The 17674-nt window shown below is 38.9% G+C and overlaps 8 protein-coding genes across 8 annotated transcripts; 4 read left to right on the forward strand and 4 right to left on the reverse strand.

Moving 5' to 3' along the window:
* Window positions 1-5: 5 nt before the first annotated feature.
* Window positions 6-1757, reverse strand: SAPINGB_P004151 (uncharacterized protein; the record flags this gene model as incomplete). Its single annotated transcript, XM_031998866.1, has 2 exons — window positions 6-1326; window positions 1375-1757. The coding sequence occupies 2 exons, from the start codon at window positions 1755-1757 to the stop codon at window positions 6-8; spliced, it is 1704 nt and encodes a 567-aa protein (XP_031854757.1).
* Window positions 1758-2319: 562 nt separating this feature from the next.
* On the forward strand, window positions 2320-3510 carry SAPINGB_P004152 (uncharacterized protein; the record flags this gene model as incomplete). Its single annotated transcript, XM_031998867.1, has 1 exon — window positions 2320-3510. The coding sequence occupies one exon, from the start codon at window positions 2320-2322 to the stop codon at window positions 3508-3510; it is 1191 nt and encodes a 396-aa protein (XP_031854758.1).
* A 309-nt stretch (window positions 3511-3819) lies between these two features.
* Window positions 3820-4293, forward strand: SAPINGB_P004153 (uncharacterized protein; the record flags this gene model as incomplete). Its single annotated transcript, XM_031998868.1, has 1 exon — window positions 3820-4293. One exon carries the CDS (start codon window positions 3820-3822, stop codon window positions 4291-4293), a length of 474 nt encoding a protein of 157 aa, XP_031854759.1.
* Window positions 4294-4341: 48 nt separating this feature from the next.
* Window positions 4342-5061, reverse strand: SAPINGB_P004154 (uncharacterized protein; the record flags this gene model as incomplete). Its single annotated transcript, XM_031998869.1, has 1 exon — window positions 4342-5061. The coding sequence occupies one exon, from the start codon at window positions 5059-5061 to the stop codon at window positions 4342-4344; it is 720 nt and encodes a 239-aa protein (XP_031854760.1).
* Window positions 5062-5586: 525 nt separating this feature from the next.
* Window positions 5587-9771, forward strand: SAPINGB_P004155 (uncharacterized protein; the record flags this gene model as incomplete). The annotated part of the gene is made up of 3 exons (XM_031998870.1): window positions 5587-5665; window positions 5752-9422; window positions 9697-9771. 3 exons carry the CDS (start codon window positions 5587-5589, stop codon window positions 9769-9771), a joined length of 3825 nt encoding a protein of 1274 aa, XP_031854761.1.
* Window positions 9772-10584: 813 nt separating this feature from the next.
* Window positions 10585-12558, forward strand: SAPINGB_P004156 (uncharacterized protein; the record flags this gene model as incomplete). The annotated part of the gene is made up of 1 exon (XM_031998871.1): window positions 10585-12558. One exon carries the CDS (start codon window positions 10585-10587, stop codon window positions 12556-12558), a length of 1974 nt encoding a protein of 657 aa, XP_031854762.1.
* Window positions 12559-12720: 162 nt separating this feature from the next.
* Window positions 12721-13134, reverse strand: SAPINGB_P004157 (uncharacterized protein; the record flags this gene model as incomplete). Its single annotated transcript, XM_031998872.1, has 1 exon — window positions 12721-13134. The coding sequence occupies one exon, from the start codon at window positions 13132-13134 to the stop codon at window positions 12721-12723; it is 414 nt and encodes a 137-aa protein (XP_031854763.1).
* A 2221-nt stretch (window positions 13135-15355) lies between these two features.
* On the reverse strand, window positions 15356-15604 carry SAPINGB_P004158 (uncharacterized protein; the record flags this gene model as incomplete). The annotated part of the gene is made up of 1 exon (XM_031998873.1): window positions 15356-15604. The coding sequence occupies one exon, from the start codon at window positions 15602-15604 to the stop codon at window positions 15356-15358; it is 249 nt and encodes an 82-aa protein (XP_031854764.1).
* Between the last annotated feature and the right edge of the window lie 2070 nt (window positions 15605-17674).

Below are 17674 nucleotides of genomic sequence, written 5' to 3' on the forward strand. Positions count from 1 at the left end.
ATCTTTCAAGCTTCCCATACATCTTTTCGTTTACTATACTTGTACTTGCGCCACCTATATCGTGTGTGAATTCCCAGCAACATAATGTCTTGACACACGGCTAAGAGAAAAACTGAAGCCGCGTCGCAAATTGCAAGCTGCACTAAGAGATCCATTTTAGCCTGAGGCATCAGAATTAAAACGGACCAAATGGCTACAGCAAATGCAAGCAAGCACCCCACATAACACCCAATAGAAAACAGTCGTAAGGTGCTTGGTCGTGAATAGGCTAAAGAAGATGCTAACGTATCAGTAAACTTAACAAGCCGCAAAGTTCCTGAAGTTGTCGGGCCATGGCTGTCTTCAACTGCAAAATGGTTCGACCCCGCACAAATAATCCGCATAAAAGGATCTGGTCCATCACCATCAGTGATTGCACGCGAGTAATGGCGTGTTGTAAGAGAGCATGTAGCAATTGCCGATCCATCCCCCAGGGCAACAGTTTGTGTAGACTTTTTGAACCGTTCTTTATGGGGTCGCCAAGGTAATATTCCCTTTTGTGGCGGGGTTTCCTGAGTTTCTGTAAGCGTTACAGTAAGCTGTGTGACGGAGACGGGTATAAAGAGGAGGGGTAATAAAACTAAAAAAATCAAAAGATGCATTAATGCGACCGGCATTGCCCACGGGGAATTTAAACGAGAAGAAATTGTGGAAATAGTGGAGGTATCAGAAGCAACGATACAAAATACCGGGGTGGAAAAAGACTTTGCCAGGTCGTATAAGCTCGAAGATGCAATCTGTTCCGAGTGAGGAGAGCTTCGACTAATGACTTCAAATGTAGCTTGAGATGTTTGGGTCTTCCAATTGTAGCTAAGTTTGGTATTGTGAATCACAGAAAGGTATCTTGACGAGTGCGGTGCAAACGATACAATCCGCGGAGCCGCCATTTGCGACTTGTTGGTGGGTATAAAGATGAGTTTGAAGTTGGTACACTTACGGAAATCCAAGTATTCAATCAAAAGTGCGTAATGACTTGGATTAAGACATACAAGCTTAGACTCGGGTGAAAACATATGAACGGAAAGGGTAGGTGCAATGACAAAGTGAACAATTGAAGGAGACTCGAGACTGTGTGGGATACTGATTAAAAGTAGAAGAGTGGTGTACTGGCCTTGGGTGGCTGAATATCCCTGGAGGAGAAGAGAAAGTTTGTTTTGATAAGCTGAGAGTGAAACACATAAAGACTGGGTCATTCCATGGTGCGTCAAAACTGGAGAAAGGTCCAAAGACTCAACAAATTCAGAAGGAATCTGTGCTGATCCTTTTAACCGGACAAAAATTAGCTGACTTTAAAAGTTGTTAGTAATGATTTCAAGAGTGACAAAAATGGAATACTTTTCCGTTGATGTAAAGGCCATGATAGAATCAGAAAGTGCCATATCGGCCACTTGCAATTTTGGCGAAGAGATCCATGGAGGTGGGGTACTGGTGGACCATTGGTACTTGAAAGACATCATGGGCTGCTCAAGTGCTAAGGACCAGACTCGCAAAAGAGTATAATTACGGGAAGGTATATCAGGGTCTTGAACATGTCGAAAGTAAGCCAAAAGGTTCCCGTGGTATCTAATGGAAGGAACCTCATTGCCAGGGATGGACTCGGAGGGTATCAGGTACTCTGAGGAAGGATGGTGCAATGCCTTGTTTTTGAGGGCGGCAAAAGAGTCTTTTACGGACCAGGGTGGAGCTGTAGTGTATTCGTGCAGAGCAAAATGGGACATTGAAAGGATGAGCGCAATGAATCTTAATTCGATAAGCTTTTATGAAACCAACCAGTTGAGTGTTGTTAAAGTCAATGGGCCCGATCTCCCATACGAGGAAAAAGGCGCGTACCAAAAAGGAAATGGAAAGGAGGGGGAAAAAAAAAACAGAAAAGATGATGAAACGTGCGCAAAACTTGTGCTCTGTTTCTGCCAGACTGTTTAAAATTGGAGGAGAGTTGGCTCGTTGTTGTTTTTTTTTGTTTTTTTTTGTTATTTCTGGGTGGGATTTGGGGAAATGACGAATGTTGATATGGTGGGGAAGGTCTTAGATATGTTTTGGAGTATATATGTGTAAATCTGAGACTGGGAAATATTATGGTCTATGGTGATTTAAAGACCACGTCCATAGCATTATACTTTCCGCTGTGAAAAACCTACTTAATCGACGCCAATCTAATAAAAGGGGTTAGATTTCTCCATAAGTAACTCTTTTTTTTTTTTTTTCTTCTTCTTTTTCTTTTTTATTTAAAAGCTCTCTTTTCTTAAGAGAGAATATAAAAGAAAAGGAAAACTTTTCAGAATGTCCCGAGTCACTATCCGTGTCGTGCGGTTTGCAGCTATTCTGCTGCTTTTAGTGGGCTTGATTTACCACCTTTCAACAAAAAACAGTAATGCATACTCGGCATATTATGGTTCTCTGTTAAAGAATGCACAGGGATCCGACGGTCAATTACAACCACAGCAACAACTACAACAGTCTCTAAAATCAAATGCAGAGATTAGCCATCCTAGAGCTAACGCGACGTTTGTCACACTTGCTCGAAACAAGGACGTGTGGTCCATGATTGAATCGATTCGCGCTATTGAAGACCGCTTTAACCACAAGTACAAGTACGACTGGGTATTTTTAAATGACGAAGACTTTGATGATCGATTTAAAGAGTTGACCAGCGCGATCATTTCCGGCAACACAACTTATGCGCGAATTCCCAAGGAACATTGGAGTTACCCAGATTGGATCGACCAAGACAAGGCTAAGGAAGCCCGCAAAAAGATGCGTGAAGCAAAGATCATTTACGGCGGATCAGAATCGTACCGCCATATGTGTCGCTATGAGTCTGGTTTTTTTTGGCGTCATCCAGCGCTTAACAAGTACAAATACTATTGGCGTGTAGAACCCAGCATTAAAATTTTTTGCGATATTAACTATGACGTTTTCAAGTATATGGAAGACCACAAGCTGCGCTATGGCTTTACCATTTCTTTGCACGAATACAAGGCTACTATTCCAACGCTTTGGGATTCCACAGTCAAATTTATGAAACAGCATCCGGAGATGCTGGCCAAGGACAATATTATGGGTTTTGTGTCTGGAAATGAAGGGAAAGATTACAATCGATGCCATTTCTGGTCTAACTTTGAGGTTGCCGATCTCGACTTTTGGCGTGAGGAAGCATACACTAAGTACTTTGACTTTTTAGACCATGAGGGTGGGTTTTTCTATGAGCGTTGGGGTGATGCTCCCGTTCACTCGATTGGTGCATCGCTATTTTTGAATAAGAGCGAGGTACATCATTTTGAAGACATTGGATATTGGCATGTGCCATTTAATAACTGTCCGACTTTGAAACAAACTCGTATGGATAACAAGTGTGTTTGTGATCCAGAAGAAAACTTTGCGTGGAAGGGTTATTCCTGCACAGCTCTGTTCTATAAGGTAACAGGTCGGGAAGTTCCAGTTGACGGAAACAATACTAATACTAGTGATTAGAGGGGTAAAAATATATAAAAAAAATCTCAATAAAAATTGTAAAATAATTTTGTTTTTTCACTTTAATTTTTTTAAAAAAAATTTTGATTAGTATTTTTTGTAAGAGTTACTCTTAAATCAATTCAAACTTGTTTGAGATAAATACTTGAATGTTAATATTTCAAATATTCAAAAAATATTTGAATGAGATGATTTTAGGGCTAGGGTAAGGGACCGTTTTTTTTTTTTTAACGCCAGCACACATGCATTCCTGCCATTCCCCCCATACACACAAACACAGCACAACACATACACAAACGACATACCAACATGGCCATCCGATACCTCCTACTGCTGTCTCGTCAAGGCAAAGTACGTCTTGCCAAATGGTTTGAAACACTTGCATCTAAGGAGAAAACCAAGATTGTGCGGGAAGTGACAACGCTGGTTCTTGCGCGACGCACCAAGATGTGCAATGTGTTGGAATACAAGGACTCTAAGGTAGTGTACCGGCGGTACGCGTCACTGTTTTTCATTGCAGGAATTGAGTCAGACGACAATGAGCTGATTACTCTAGAAATCATCCATCGGTATGTCGAGCAGATGGACAAGTACTACGGCAATGTGTGCGAGCTCGACATTATCTTCAACTTTACAAAGGCATACTACATTTTGGACGAGCTGCTGCTGGCCGGCGAGATCCAAGAATCGTCTAAACGTGAGGTTCTGAGGCGCATATCTCAGCAAGACGCTTTGGAGGCTGCCGAGGCCGAAGACGAGGGTCTCAGTCGGTTATTGAATTGATTTGTGTAAAATTTATAAATTTATTATTATGGTTATTAATATTCTTTATTATTCAGTCTTGTTTTTTTTCATGTACTCTTGGATTCCTTGCTGGATGTCTCCAAAGTTTCCAAAAGTTACGTATGGGATTTTTTCGCGCTCGCAAAAGGTAATGAGATCGCGGCCTTCTTTGGCAAACAGGAGGTCAGTTTCGCGAGCAGCAGAAAGATCAGAGACACCATCGCCGCAGTAGAATAGGGTTGGTCTGGGTGATTTTTCGGCGTACGGCTTGATAGCAAGCGACTTGTCGTGGCCAAAGTCAGTATCATCGCGGTATACAATAGTCCAGCGGCCAGTGGCCTCGTCGATGTTAACGTTGTTGGAAACAATCTGAATCTCAGCTGCAGCGTCGGCGCCGACCAGCGACTCGAGTAGCGCATGGATGATGGGATGCATTCCAGAGGACACGATAATGACGGGGATGTTATTTTCACGAGCCCATTCGTAAAAGGTGCGGAAGCCTGGGTCCAGTTTAACATGCTGCTTAAGATATGTGATGCATTCAGGGAAAGGAATGTCTACAGACTCAAGCATATCGTGAAAGGCATCGCGGAAAGTCCAGCGGCCATGGAGAACCTCTTGGTTAAGGAACTTGCGACGCTCTTCGCCGTAACCCAAGTTATCTGTAAGTGCATCGTTGGAGTCCTGTAAAGTGACTGTTCCATCCCAGTCCGTAAAGACAATACATTCTGGCTGAGTTGCGAGAGCCGGTGTAAGATTTTCAGTCATTGTTGTGGCTGTATATATTCTATGTGTATGGAATAATAGTTGTAAATGTCAAGAAGAAAGGTTCAATCTGAGACTATTTTTTTTTATTATTTACATCATAAAACAGCCAGCAAGATATTATTTTTTTTTTGTACAAAACAAGACCCACCGCTAAGATATAACTGTTGCGCGCACCGACACCGGCGTGAAAAGACGCAACACATGGGGTATCAACCAGTCGGGGCTCCGCAGTCCGATGGTCTTTTTTTTTTCTTTTTAGGCGTTAGAGGTAAGCATTTTAGGTGGGATTGGAAGCGGATGGTGGAAAAGCCCTAGTTGGTGATTTCAGAACGGCGTGTTGGACAGAGAAAATTAAAACACAAAAAATAAAAAAAAAATAAAAAAGACTGGGCTGATTAGGTGGGACCCTGATGTTATATCAATAAATATAAATATATATATTTTTGACAAGCTAAAGCGTTATTACTTTGAACCCACCTTTCACTTTTTTTTAAAAAAAATATCAACACTTCAAATATATTAAAAATGCCCGAACAATCACCAAATAAAACTCGCGCTGCGTTCCGAATTCAAGTTCTTGCTCGGCTGCGGCCAAACTCTTCAGGTAAGTTAGTCCAAGCCTCCAGCCTTGCGAAACCCTCAGTGGGGGTTACATACAAAACTAACATTTTGGATTCTCAGCATCTTCAGAATCCCCAGTCACATTTAGACCCCCGAACCAAGTTGTCGTCGGGTCACGAGCTTTTGCATTTGACGATGTACTTTGGAGCGCCCAGAAAATGCCCGAAGGTGTTTCGTATGCTACCCAGGAACGCGTGTTTAACGCAACTGCAGCCCCGCTGCTAGATCATGCATTGAAGGGCTTCAACACCTGCGTGTTTGCCTATGGTCAGACTGGATCCGGCAAATCGCACACCATGATCGGAACCCAACAAGAGCCCGGGATTATTCCACGCATGGGCCATGAGCTTTTTGAACGAATGAGCAGAGGACCACCCTGTGGCGTTACAGTTTCGTTTTACGAAATTTACAATCACGATAAGATTAGAGATTTGCTTGTTAAGAATACCAATACTCAAATACCCCCGCTTAAAGTTCGAGAGCATTCAAAGACTGGTCCATATGTTGATGGACTGACTTCTCTTGCTATTAAATCACCAGGAGAGCTATACTCTGTGCTGGAGCAAGGATCGCAAAACAGAAGTGTGGCCGCAACAGCGCTTAATGACGCATCGTCTCGGTCACATGCCATTTTCTGCATTACTTTAGCCCAGGCTGGTAGCGTTTCAAGAATGCATCTGGTGGATCTAGCCGGGTCGGAGCGTGCTAAAACATCCGGAACTTCAGGAGCACGGCTTCGTGAGGGCAGCGAAATCAACAAGTCTTTATCTTCACTTGCACGAGTCATCTCTGCTCTAGTTGAGAAACAACGTCGCCCAGGAACCGTTGTGCCATATCGTGATTCCATGCTTACGTGGGTTCTTAAGGAAGCACTGGGCGGGAATTCAATGACGGCCATGGTAGCAACATTATCGCCGGATCCGATAAACGCTGACCACACTCTGTCGACGCTGAGGTTTGCATCGAGTGTCAAAAAAATTGAAAACGTGGCTATTATTAATGAGGGAGAAGCTGTTTCGGGGAAATTACTTGTTCGCGAACTGCGCGAAGAGATTGAACGGCTAAAAAGCCAGCTGGCTCAACAAGAGAATGTCAGCGAGCTCAAGAAAAAGTTGGAAACAATTCAACGTCAATTGGCCGAGCAAAGTACACCAGCTAGCCCTGTGCGGGATCTCAAATCACTCGGAATTGTGCCCAACTCAAGGTTATATGACCTTCCTCGGCTAAAACTTCCATATATTATGAATGTAAGTGAAGGCCGCTCAAGCTTTTTTACATTTACGCTACAACATGGAACTACGACAGCTGGCAGTAATGCTGAAGCCAGCATTAAGGTGCAGGGAGAGCAAATTCTTGCAGTGCACTGCAAGTTTATCACTGATACAGATACCACCCTTGTCCCCATGGATGGTGCCCTTGTCACAGTTAATGGAGTGGCTGTAAGCACACCCACTCTACTAACTAATAATAGCCGGATAGCTTTAGGGCCCCAGAAATCTCTTGTCGTGCGGTTTTTTGATCCGCTGCGGCGTGGTGGAAGCATACCTCGAGCCAAAACTCCTAAAAAGGAAGTTCCGGATGATGAAGCCATTTCATTGCTAGACGACGACACGCTGGAAGGTTTGTACCACCGGGTGGTTCGGTCGCGGCACCTACGCACCAGTAGTGCCAGCTCGTCGAGACCGGATTTTGATCATTCTGTTGTCTCGGAAAACGACAATACGAGTTTTACCATTTCTGGAGATACGGATCTAACGCCGCGTGAGAAAGAGCTGGCCCGCAAGTATGTAGCAGTGTGGCAGCAGCAGAGAGATGCGCGATTTGTGCGTGAATTTTTAAGTCACCTTGAGCTCATTGGCCGGGCTCAAATAACTGCACGGGAGTTTGGATTGCCTGCGAGTCAGTTTCAATTGATGGTTGTGGATAGTACTGGATTGCAGCATTCACCGTATTATGATCAAGGTAGTGCCACTAGCACAAACACATTTATTGTAGGGCCAGGGAAAGGCTTGCAGAAGTTGGCAGTGCGGTTTCAGCATTCTGAGACTCGTGCAGTTCATATATGCAGTTTGGGTGCACTACGTCGGATGGTACCTCATAATACTAATGTTGGTTGTGTGCGGCGCGCAGCTCCTGAGCAGTACATGGAGATGATGGTTCCGGAGATGACTAATAGAGCGAAACCGCAGTTCACATATCTGGGCAAAGCGAATTTTTTTTTGGGAGAAACAGAAGAGGCAGACGTTTTTTCTCCATACACATATAGCGTTGCTGGGCGATTGCGACTTGAGAAGGTTGGGGACAATGGATATACCATATTTTTAGGGGGGATGTCATATGAGGAAATTCAAGACGTACATTGTGGGGTGTCAGTTGTTGTGAGAAATGAGCATAGCGATGTTGCTTCGGTAGAGCGTATTGCAGTAACACCAGTGATGGAGGTAGGAGGTAGTATGTTGTTTAAGAAGAAGAATGATGGGTATATTCGGTTCCCATCATATTTAAAAATAGCTGGGGGGTCTGAGCTGCTTATTGAAGTTTATGGCACAGTGAGAGACGGGTTTCTTGAAAAGTTAGCAAGCTGGGACGCATTACAGGAAGAGCCTCCGGTGAATTATGTGCCTGAATCACCACCAGAAACATTTCGTGTTGAAGTCAGGACCCAATTTGTTGAGTTGGACGAGGATGGTCGGTTCAGCAAACCTTCGCCAGTGACTGAAAACCATGTGATGGAACTGCGACAGGGAGTGGTGCGTCGGTTAAGGGTGGAGGTTGAAATTCCATTAGATGCATCAGCAGCCGCGAGGGTGCCGCCATATGATGCACCAGTTGGAATTGTTGTAAGGGTAGGAGAGCCGGTGCTAACAGATTTATATGGTTTGGAGCTAGAAGAGGCTGAATATCTTGGTTATGATAAGGCTGAAGAGGTGGGTTGTGGAATGGAGGGTGAGGAAGAAACCAAAACGGAAGAAAAGAACTGGGCAGTGTTGAAGAATGTCGGGAAACCTAAAAGACAGCAGTTCCCAGACCAGAATGTTGAACGAGTGAGCATTGAGTGTCATTGGGACCGACATGATGAGATGCTGATGAGGGCGACGCGGGCCAATTCTCAGGTGTTTGTTCCGTTGAAGGTTTGTTTGAGGGGAAAAGGTGAAGAAGAAGAAGAAGAACAACAACAACAACAACAACAACAACAAGGGCTTGTTTTGCAGTACGGCGTTAATGTGCGGGTACGGCCGCGCGGCAGTGGAAATGGAAGTGAGGTGAATGGTAGAGTTAATTGGCGAGCGAATTCAATTGTGTGGGGGTTATTATTTTTTATTCAAGAATCGGAATGGAATCAAGCAGAAGATGACGATGAAGATGAAGATTTCAAGAGAAGAATGTCAGTAAAGAATGAATTTCAAATTATTCGTGGATGGGCAGGAGTTCCACGCACGTTTGTTGAGTACCGGTGGATGATTTGGAATGGAAAGGCACCGGAAGAGGATATGTCCGAGTTCCCGGATGACACAATACCAGAAACAAGATATCAGAATGATTTAGAAGATGAAGAAGGAAAAGAAGAAGAAGAAGAAGAAGAAGAAGAAGAGAACCCATCAGAGGTACTGCCACGATTACAACAAGAAGATGAAAAAGGTCAAAGTGTGTTTTTAAGAGGAGTTTCAGTTATTGCCGAATATTGGAGGTTTTGTGAAAGAAACAACAAGAGAACAGATTTAAAAGGTGAAAAATCTGTGGTAAGTTTAAAAAAAAAAAAAAAAAAAAAAAAAAAAAAGCAAATATTGAAACTGGAGTGTCTAATAATAATAATAATAATTACATTTGTTTTTTGTTTTAGAAAGCGCAGTGGCAACGGTTAATACACAGCCCGAATCGGGAAAGCATTGATGGCTATGAAGAGTCCTGTGATCGAGTTCCGGCGATATTTGCGTGGGAGGTTTGACGGGACATTACAACGCGCGGTATTATCAATTGTGGGTTTTTTTTATTTATTTTTTTTGCTTAGCCTAGTTGGTTAAAAGGCAGGTTAGCCGTGCCATTTCTGGTTATTATTCAAACGGTAAACAAGATGATAAATCTTTGTGACGGAAGATTAAGTGAATAAAAGAAGAATTGAAAAAAAAAAAAAAAAGACACCAGAGAAAAAAATCCCCTTTTGAATGAATGGAACAAATGAATTAACGAATGATTGAATGAAATGAAATAAAAAAAAAAAAAAAAAAAAAAACAGCTGCATTTTGAAAAAAAAAAAAAAAAAAAAAAAAAATTTGAAATACGTCATCATGGAAAATGGCTCTTGTTTAATAGAACGCCTTAAAACCTTTTTTTTTTTCTTTTGTTTTGATTTTTTTTTTTATATTCTCATTTAAAAAAAAAATTAATTCTTCATTTTAAAGGATTTTTTTTTTCATTTGTTTTATTGTGCAAGTTGGATTTTTCAATAAGACTAAATTAGAGTATCTGGTGATGGTTAAAGCTTTGTTTAAGAAAAAAAAAAAAAAAAAAAAAAAAAAAAAGCCCTCCATATATGTGGTGGGTACTATATATTATACCAATTGCAGAGACAAAAAAAAAAAAAAACCCACTCTATTATACCACAGAGAAAAGTTGCAATCACCACATCACTTAGTCAGCTTCTCTCCCCTTTTGAGCCACTAAGATACTAATTTGGTTTGACCTGCTGGACAGGTTTAACTACTAGAGAGGCTGAACCAAAAATAAAAAAAAATAAAAAAAAATTGCAAATGTTGGACTTTTATATAAAAACCTTGAAAATTCCCGCGCTTTTTTTTTTTTTTTTTTTTTTTTTAATTCCTGGTTTTGTTTTGTTTTTTTTTTTTTTTAAAAAAAAAGTTCATAACTTTAAAAATACCTCTAAGTTAATATCAAAAAAAAAAAATGCATCTATCTCCAGCTGCTCTTTTGGCTGCTGCTGCTGTCCTTGTGACTATGCCTCAGCAGGTCTCTGCTTGGAACCCAGGAAACTCTTACGCACCTTCCTATGTCGACTGCCCAGACTCTGTCGATAACTTTTTACGCTCTGCAAGTTCGCTCTCAGACCAGGAAGAAGAATGGATCACGGAACGTAAGAAACAAACAGACGAGGCTCTCAAAACTTTTTTGGCCCGTATTAATATGACTGATATCGACACAGACTCGTTCCTCGGAACAAATACTTCCCTCACAATTGGCCTTGCCTTTAGCGGTGGCGGTTATCGTGCCATGCTAACTGGTGCAGGCGAGTTTGCAGCTCTCGATTCCCGTACTCCCAACTCGACAAATACTGGCCATCTCGGTGGTCTTGTCCAATCTGCAACATACCTTTCCGGTCTTTCCGGAGGAAGTTGGCTTGTCGGCTCCATTGTTTTGAATAACTTTTCAACTATTGACAATCTGCAGTACAATGACAATCTGTGGAATCTCGAGCACTCCATCTTTAACCCCGGTGGTATCAATGTTTTCTCCACAGCCAGCTACTTTGATAAATTGGCCGATGATGTCGACGACAAGAGAGATGCCGGCTTTAATACTTCCCTTACGGATATTTGGGGCCGCGCTCTTTCCCAGCAATTTATTGATCTTGACCGTGGTGGACCTGCCATGACTTGGAACGATATCCAAAACTTCCCCGTATTTTTAAACCACTCAATGCCTTTCCCCCTGGTTGTTGCCACTGGCCGTGCTCCCAACACTAAGATTATCTCTACAAACTCGACTGTCTTTGAATTCTCTCCCTTTGAGCTGGGTTCTTGGGACCCCTCTCTCCACAAATTTACCAATTTGACTTGGCTCGGTTCTAACGTGACTAACGGTAAGCCTAATAACGGTACATGCGTTTTGGGCTTTGATCAGGCCGGTTTCACCATGGGTACTTCCTCTTCTCTCTTTAACCAGTTTATTTTACAAATCAATTCAACTGGCATTTCCGGAATTTTGCGCAAGCTGGCTGAAAGTATTCTTAGTGATCTGAGCGAAGATTATAATGATATTGCCGTTTACGCCCCTAACCCCTTTACCGACTCTGGAAACAATGCCATTTCCAACTCGGATTTTTTGGCACTCGTTGATGGCGGTGAAGATAACCAAAATGTGCCCTTCTACCCTTTGATTCAGCCTCAACGTGAGCTTGATGTCATTTTCGCCTATGACAATTCAGCCGACACTGACTACTCTTGGCCCAATGGTGCATCCATCCAAGCTACTTACACCCGTCAATTTGGCACTCAGAATAATGGCTCCTTTTTCCCGTCGGTCCCCGATAACAATACCTTTATCAATGATCAGCTCACTCGTAAACCCACCTTTTTCGGCTGCTACGCAAGCAACTTTACCACTCTTCGTTCACAAACAAACTCATCGTCAAGCATTATTCCACCTGTTATTGTATACACATCCAATGCCTACTATACCTATTTGAGTAACACTTCGACCTTTAAGATGAAGTACTCTGATGATGAAAAGAATTCCATTATTGAAAACAATTATGCCGTGGCCACTTATGGCAATGGTACTATTGATTCTGAGTTCACTGCTTGTATTGGATGTGCCATTATTCAGCGTGAGGTTGAGCGCCGTGGAATTGAACAAACAGAACAGTGCAAGCGCTGCTTTAACAAGTATTGCTGGGATGGTGCTACCAATAGCTCTAAACCTTCGGCAGCTACCATTGCTGATATCAATGAGCAAAGTGTTTTGGAAGCTGCTGGTGTAGTTTCCTTGGCTTCACAGCCTAGCTCCAGTGCTAGTGCCAGTAGTGCTAGTGCTAGTGCCACCGCAAGCTCGACTTCTAGCAAGAGTGGAGCTTCTACATTAACCCATTATTCCCCAATGGCTTTTGTTGCCTTGTGCTTTGTTGCCGGTCTTATGTTGTAAATTTAGATTTTTTCTTTTTTCTTTTTTTTTTTTTGAGTGTAATTTTTAATAATTAGAAGATATAAGGGAAACTTTAATGGAGTTTATATAATAAAATGTATTAGTTGGTAATTATAAATATGAAAAAGAAATCGCAACTATATATGCTTATAATTAGGCACCTTAATGGGTAGTGCTAGTAGTGCCAGTAGTGCTGGAACCGCTTCCTGTCAGGTACTCAGCAGCCTGGCCAACAAGCTCCTTGGCTTGCTCAATGATGCCCTGGCCTTCGTGATTAGCGTTAGCAGCTCCCTTGTCAAGATCAGCCTTTGCATTGTTGTAGCTCTTGGTGGCATCAGCCTTGGTATCAGCGTAGGCCTTGTTAGCGTCACTGCGGGCAGAGTTTGAGGAAGACTTGAAGTCATCGCCAAAAGCCTGAGCGGTACCCTTTTGAGAGTTAGGAGTGACGGCAGAGGCAACTGAATCATAAGCATCAGTGACGGTTTCCTTAGTCTTGTCGTAAGTAGACTTTTGAGATTCGGGAGTAAGAGCCTCCTTGGCCTTGGTGGTGAAATCCTTTCTTCCAGCGTCAGACATTGTTAATTGAGTTTGTTGGTTTGTTTGTTTGTTAATAAAGAAGATAGTTGTTGGTAATTGAGTAGAAAGTAGTAGAGAAGATATAAAATAGAAAGCTGATGAAGAAAAGAAAAGAAGAAATAAAAGAATCATAAATGAGACGAAAAAGCCTTGGTATTTATAGTTTTTTTTTTTTTTTTTTTTTTTTTTTCAAGTCAATTCAAAATTGACTGAATATAAAAATCCAGTCTTGTTTTTTTTTTTTGCGCAATCACATTCTCAAAAAAAAAAAATAAAAAATAAAAAAAGAAAAGCAATTAAAACAGAGTTTTGAATCATCATTTTTTTTTTTTGCTCTCTCACTAATATTGGGTTATATTTTTTTATTACTACAATTGCTCCTTTTCCATAGAAGCTTAAGGTTCAAAATGATGGTAGCAAGCATTGAGCACAAAGTTGTAAAAAAGAAAAAAAAAAACACATGAGAATAACTAAAAATAATAATAAATCATAAGAAGAAGAAAAAAAAAACTTAAATTGAGACGACGTGTGTTTAAATTCAAATTGAATATATACAGATAATCCCTTTCTAACTTGTGAATTGTTCTTTTTGAAAGCCAATTGACCATTTATTTGCTAATTGAGTTGGTCAATAGTTGGTGATATTGAATGGAGGTGCAAATTTGTCTTAACAGGTCTCACTGATTATTACAGAAATTTCTTTTCCTCCTCCCAAAATAAAAAAGATTTAACTGTTTCCAAAATCAATTGGTTAATTTTTTTTTTTTTAATTTCTTTCTACTGAAATATTTTCTTCTTCTTCATCTTGAATCCTTAGACTCATCTCTAAAACGTGCTTAAGACCCCTCTTCCTATAATACGTTGTCAACCAGTGTCGAAACAAAAAAATAAAATAAATGTTTTCTGCCGGATATACTTTTAATTAGGGCTCTTGTCAATGACTTTTTTTTTTTGCTTGCTCAACCCCACAGCAATCAAAAAAAAAAAAAATAAAACCTTAAATGCCTGTTTATTACGACAGAATACAGAATAAAATACCAATTAGTATTGTTCATGATGTCTTTTTTTTGCGCGATATTAGCTGGAAATTTTTTTCTTTTTTTCTTTTTTTTTCTTTTTAAAGAATATTTGAGTTTAATTTCTTTCCAATTGCTCTATCAAGCATCTTCATAAATTCCTCATCATTCTTTATGTATTTTTTTTATTTAGTTGTGACCATAGAATTGCGTCCAAAGTTTTTTTTTTTTTTACAAGTCAACAATTCTTTATTTTCTTTTAAAATAAAACTTTTTTTTTTTTTTTATAAAAGTCAATTCTTTCTATAAATCTAATGTAAATAAATAAAAGTAATTCTTGTAGATTTTTTTTTCCTATATAAAGTCATAGAAATGAACTGATTTTTAAATTTATTCGCAATTGTTAAGCGAATATATAACCCATTTAGACCCATGGAGAAAAAAAAAATTTAACCATCTTGAAAAAAAAAAAAAAAAAAATACCCCATCCTTTTCTCACACCAATATACCAGCTTATCCTCTAAATAACCAGTTGCTTCTTTTTATTTAATCTTTTTACCAAATGGGATAAAATAAAAACGAGGGGAAAGAAGAATAAAGAATGATTTCGAACAATGTTGAGAGGCTGAAGACAAATATCTATGAAAATCCCTTGCTCTAAATAAGGCACAACAACACTCAAGACAATAATTATGCCCATAGTTTTATTCCATTTGGTCATCTGCTTTGGGTCTTGTCCTTTAGCCTGTTGCCTCCCCCTCGTTCTTTTTTGAAAAATGATGTTATTGTGTCGTCATAGTTTAAGTTTCAGAACAATTTCAAACCATTATCTTCCCCTGTTGCTCACACAAGCCAAAAAAAAAAAAAAAATAGCAACCAATTTGAATATCACAAACAAATCCGCATACCAACTTGTTACTAAAGTATTGTCTCTGTAACGCCGCAGATGGCATACAAATATGCTAATGTCAAATTTCGCTTATTTCTCTCTTAATGACAGCAAAAAACGAACAAACAATTATGAGCTCATTTTTGTTTCTAAAAAAAAAAAAAGCTTGATTCTTTAAAACCTTCCAAATTGTTGCTAAAAACTTATGAATTTGCTTTAATTTGCTTTGAATGCAACATCGTGACATCATTTATTTTATTTTATTTTTTCAAACCAAACGTAGAACATTCCATTTAACCTTCTACTTTAATTAGTCTCAAATGGAATTGGATGCAAGAATCTCGTCAAGATACCGGCGTACATGGCTGGCCTGGATCCCAACCCGGGCTGCAATGTCAGCTACTGGCATACCGCACGAACGGTAGTACAGCACAGTCAGTTTACGGTTGCGCAGCCATTGCGGTTCAAGAGTAGAAACACTGGAAGGATGGCGTACAGGTATAGATGAGGGTTCGGAAGAGTTTTGACGCGAACCAGATGAATTAATGGCATCGGCTGTACTCATTTTTAATCTGGATGGAAAAGATGAATATCAAACAAAACTGCTGACTGACAGGGTCTTCTTTTTTTTTTTTTGTGATTTTGGAATTTTGGAACCCTTTAGGGAAGAAATTAAAAAAAAAATCCGCTTGAAATTTGATGAAGAAAAAAAAATATTTCAGACTGAGATATACTTAATGACCCTTCTTACTCACTTAAATTTTGTATGTAATCATTATGTAATCATTTCTACTTACAATTCAATTCAAATTTTATTTTGGAACAGCTATTTTAAAGTTGCATGTAAATTATATTGAAAAAATTCAAGTTTGTTTACTTCATTTTCCATATTCTCGTATTCGTCCTTCTCCCCAATAAACTTTAGGTTACAATTTGTTATTCCTTCTTTTCTATCTTATGATCCGCATAAATTTTCTGAGCCCATAAATTTGTTAAGTTCTCATACCCGCAACTGTATATCATTTATTTTTAGCTGTTTTGCATTAACTCTTTAAAAAAAAAAACAAACGAGTGCTAAGGTATGCCCACCGTTTTTCTGGTATAAAAAGGAGAGGAGCTTTATAGCTAATTATTGAGTAGTTTTTAGAATGTTAAAAAAAAAAGGGGAAAGACTAAGTAAGTCATAGTTTCTCTTAAACTTACCTTGAAATGGATTTAACAAAAAAATTGCGTGATTCATAGATGGAACCAAAAAAAAAAAAAAATTGATGTAAATAGAAAGATTAAAATGTTCTTCAAAATGTTTTTAGAGTGAATGTCATTTTTTGTTTCCGATCCAAAAAAAAAAAAAAAACAAAAATTAAAAATATAAATATAAATAGTATAGTTTAAATCAGATAAGGATAATTGGACTTTTCAATTTATAAACCAAAAAGTCAATCTGAAATTACTGATTATCTTTCGTATATGCTGAAGAAATTAACTGATGTTTCTTGGTTGGCCCATTGTAAAAATAAAGGTTATATTATAATGCCCATTTTTTTTTAAAATGAATTCAATAAAATATGCTTGACATAACATATTAGAGATCAACTTTTGTTAGAAAAAACCTGCTTTTTTTCATTATAATCATATTCATCTCTGGAATACCCCTCATTTTGGTTGATAAAGAGCAACTTTAATAGTCTTCTTGATGTAACGACATTTCTCTTTATTTCTTCTTCTCTCCAATACTGTTAAAGCTAAGATTTCACTAGTATTCAAATGTATCAATTATCTCATAAATTACATATTCATAATAATAATAATTTAAAATAAATCTATGATTTAATACATCCTCCAACTTTCTTTTTAAATGTTTTCGTTTGAACAATAAGTCAAATTTTCATGGAGAAGAAAAAAAAAAAATAAGATCTGTATCCATCATACGCAATCTTTAATACCTGCATTTGTTCGCTAAACTAAGATTTTCTTTATTTTTTTTAAGTAGTTTCTTAAATGATTGAATTATCCGAACGGTAAATAGAAACACTGGTGAACTCAAAAATAAAAATAAAAAAAAAGGGCCGTTTGATATAAAAAAAAGAGGGGTGAAATAAGTCAAAGACCATAAAAAGTTTCAAAGACATAATTGAGTCCTTTCATATGCCAAAAAAAAAAAACATTAAACGGCCGAAAAATATTAAAAAAAGGCGGATAATCAAAGGCTTTGTTTTAATATCATCAAAATTTTTTTTTTGGACAATTTCAATGGAAGGAATTTTTTTGTGCCTTTTAACAGAAGCCCTATTTTATTTTTTTTTAAGCAAGCATTTTTAAGTCCTTTACCCCCCCTCATCTTGATTTGTATATATTTTATTCAAACTATTTAGTTACCACAATTGATCACGGGCATTTGAAAAGGCCGACAATGCGATTTTAATATTTAAAGAAGCCTTTAAACGTTTTTTGTTGTCAGTTTTTTTTTTCTTCTTTTAGATGAATAGAGCGGGGTATTTTTGAAAAATAAAAAAAAGGCAAATACCGAACTTCCGAGCCTTACCAACGGGGAATTTTTGGATTATAAACCTTCTTTTAAAGCTAACATTTTTTTTTTGATGGTTCAAAACAAACAAAAACATTGAGTGGTTCTTCT

Source organism: Magnusiomyces paraingens (assembly GCF_902498895.1).
Source record: "Magnusiomyces paraingens strain CBS 517.90 genome assembly, contig: contig3, whole genome shotgun sequence".
Classification (NCBI taxonomy): Eukaryota; Fungi; Ascomycota; class Dipodascomycetes; order Dipodascales; family Dipodascaceae; genus Magnusiomyces; species Magnusiomyces paraingens.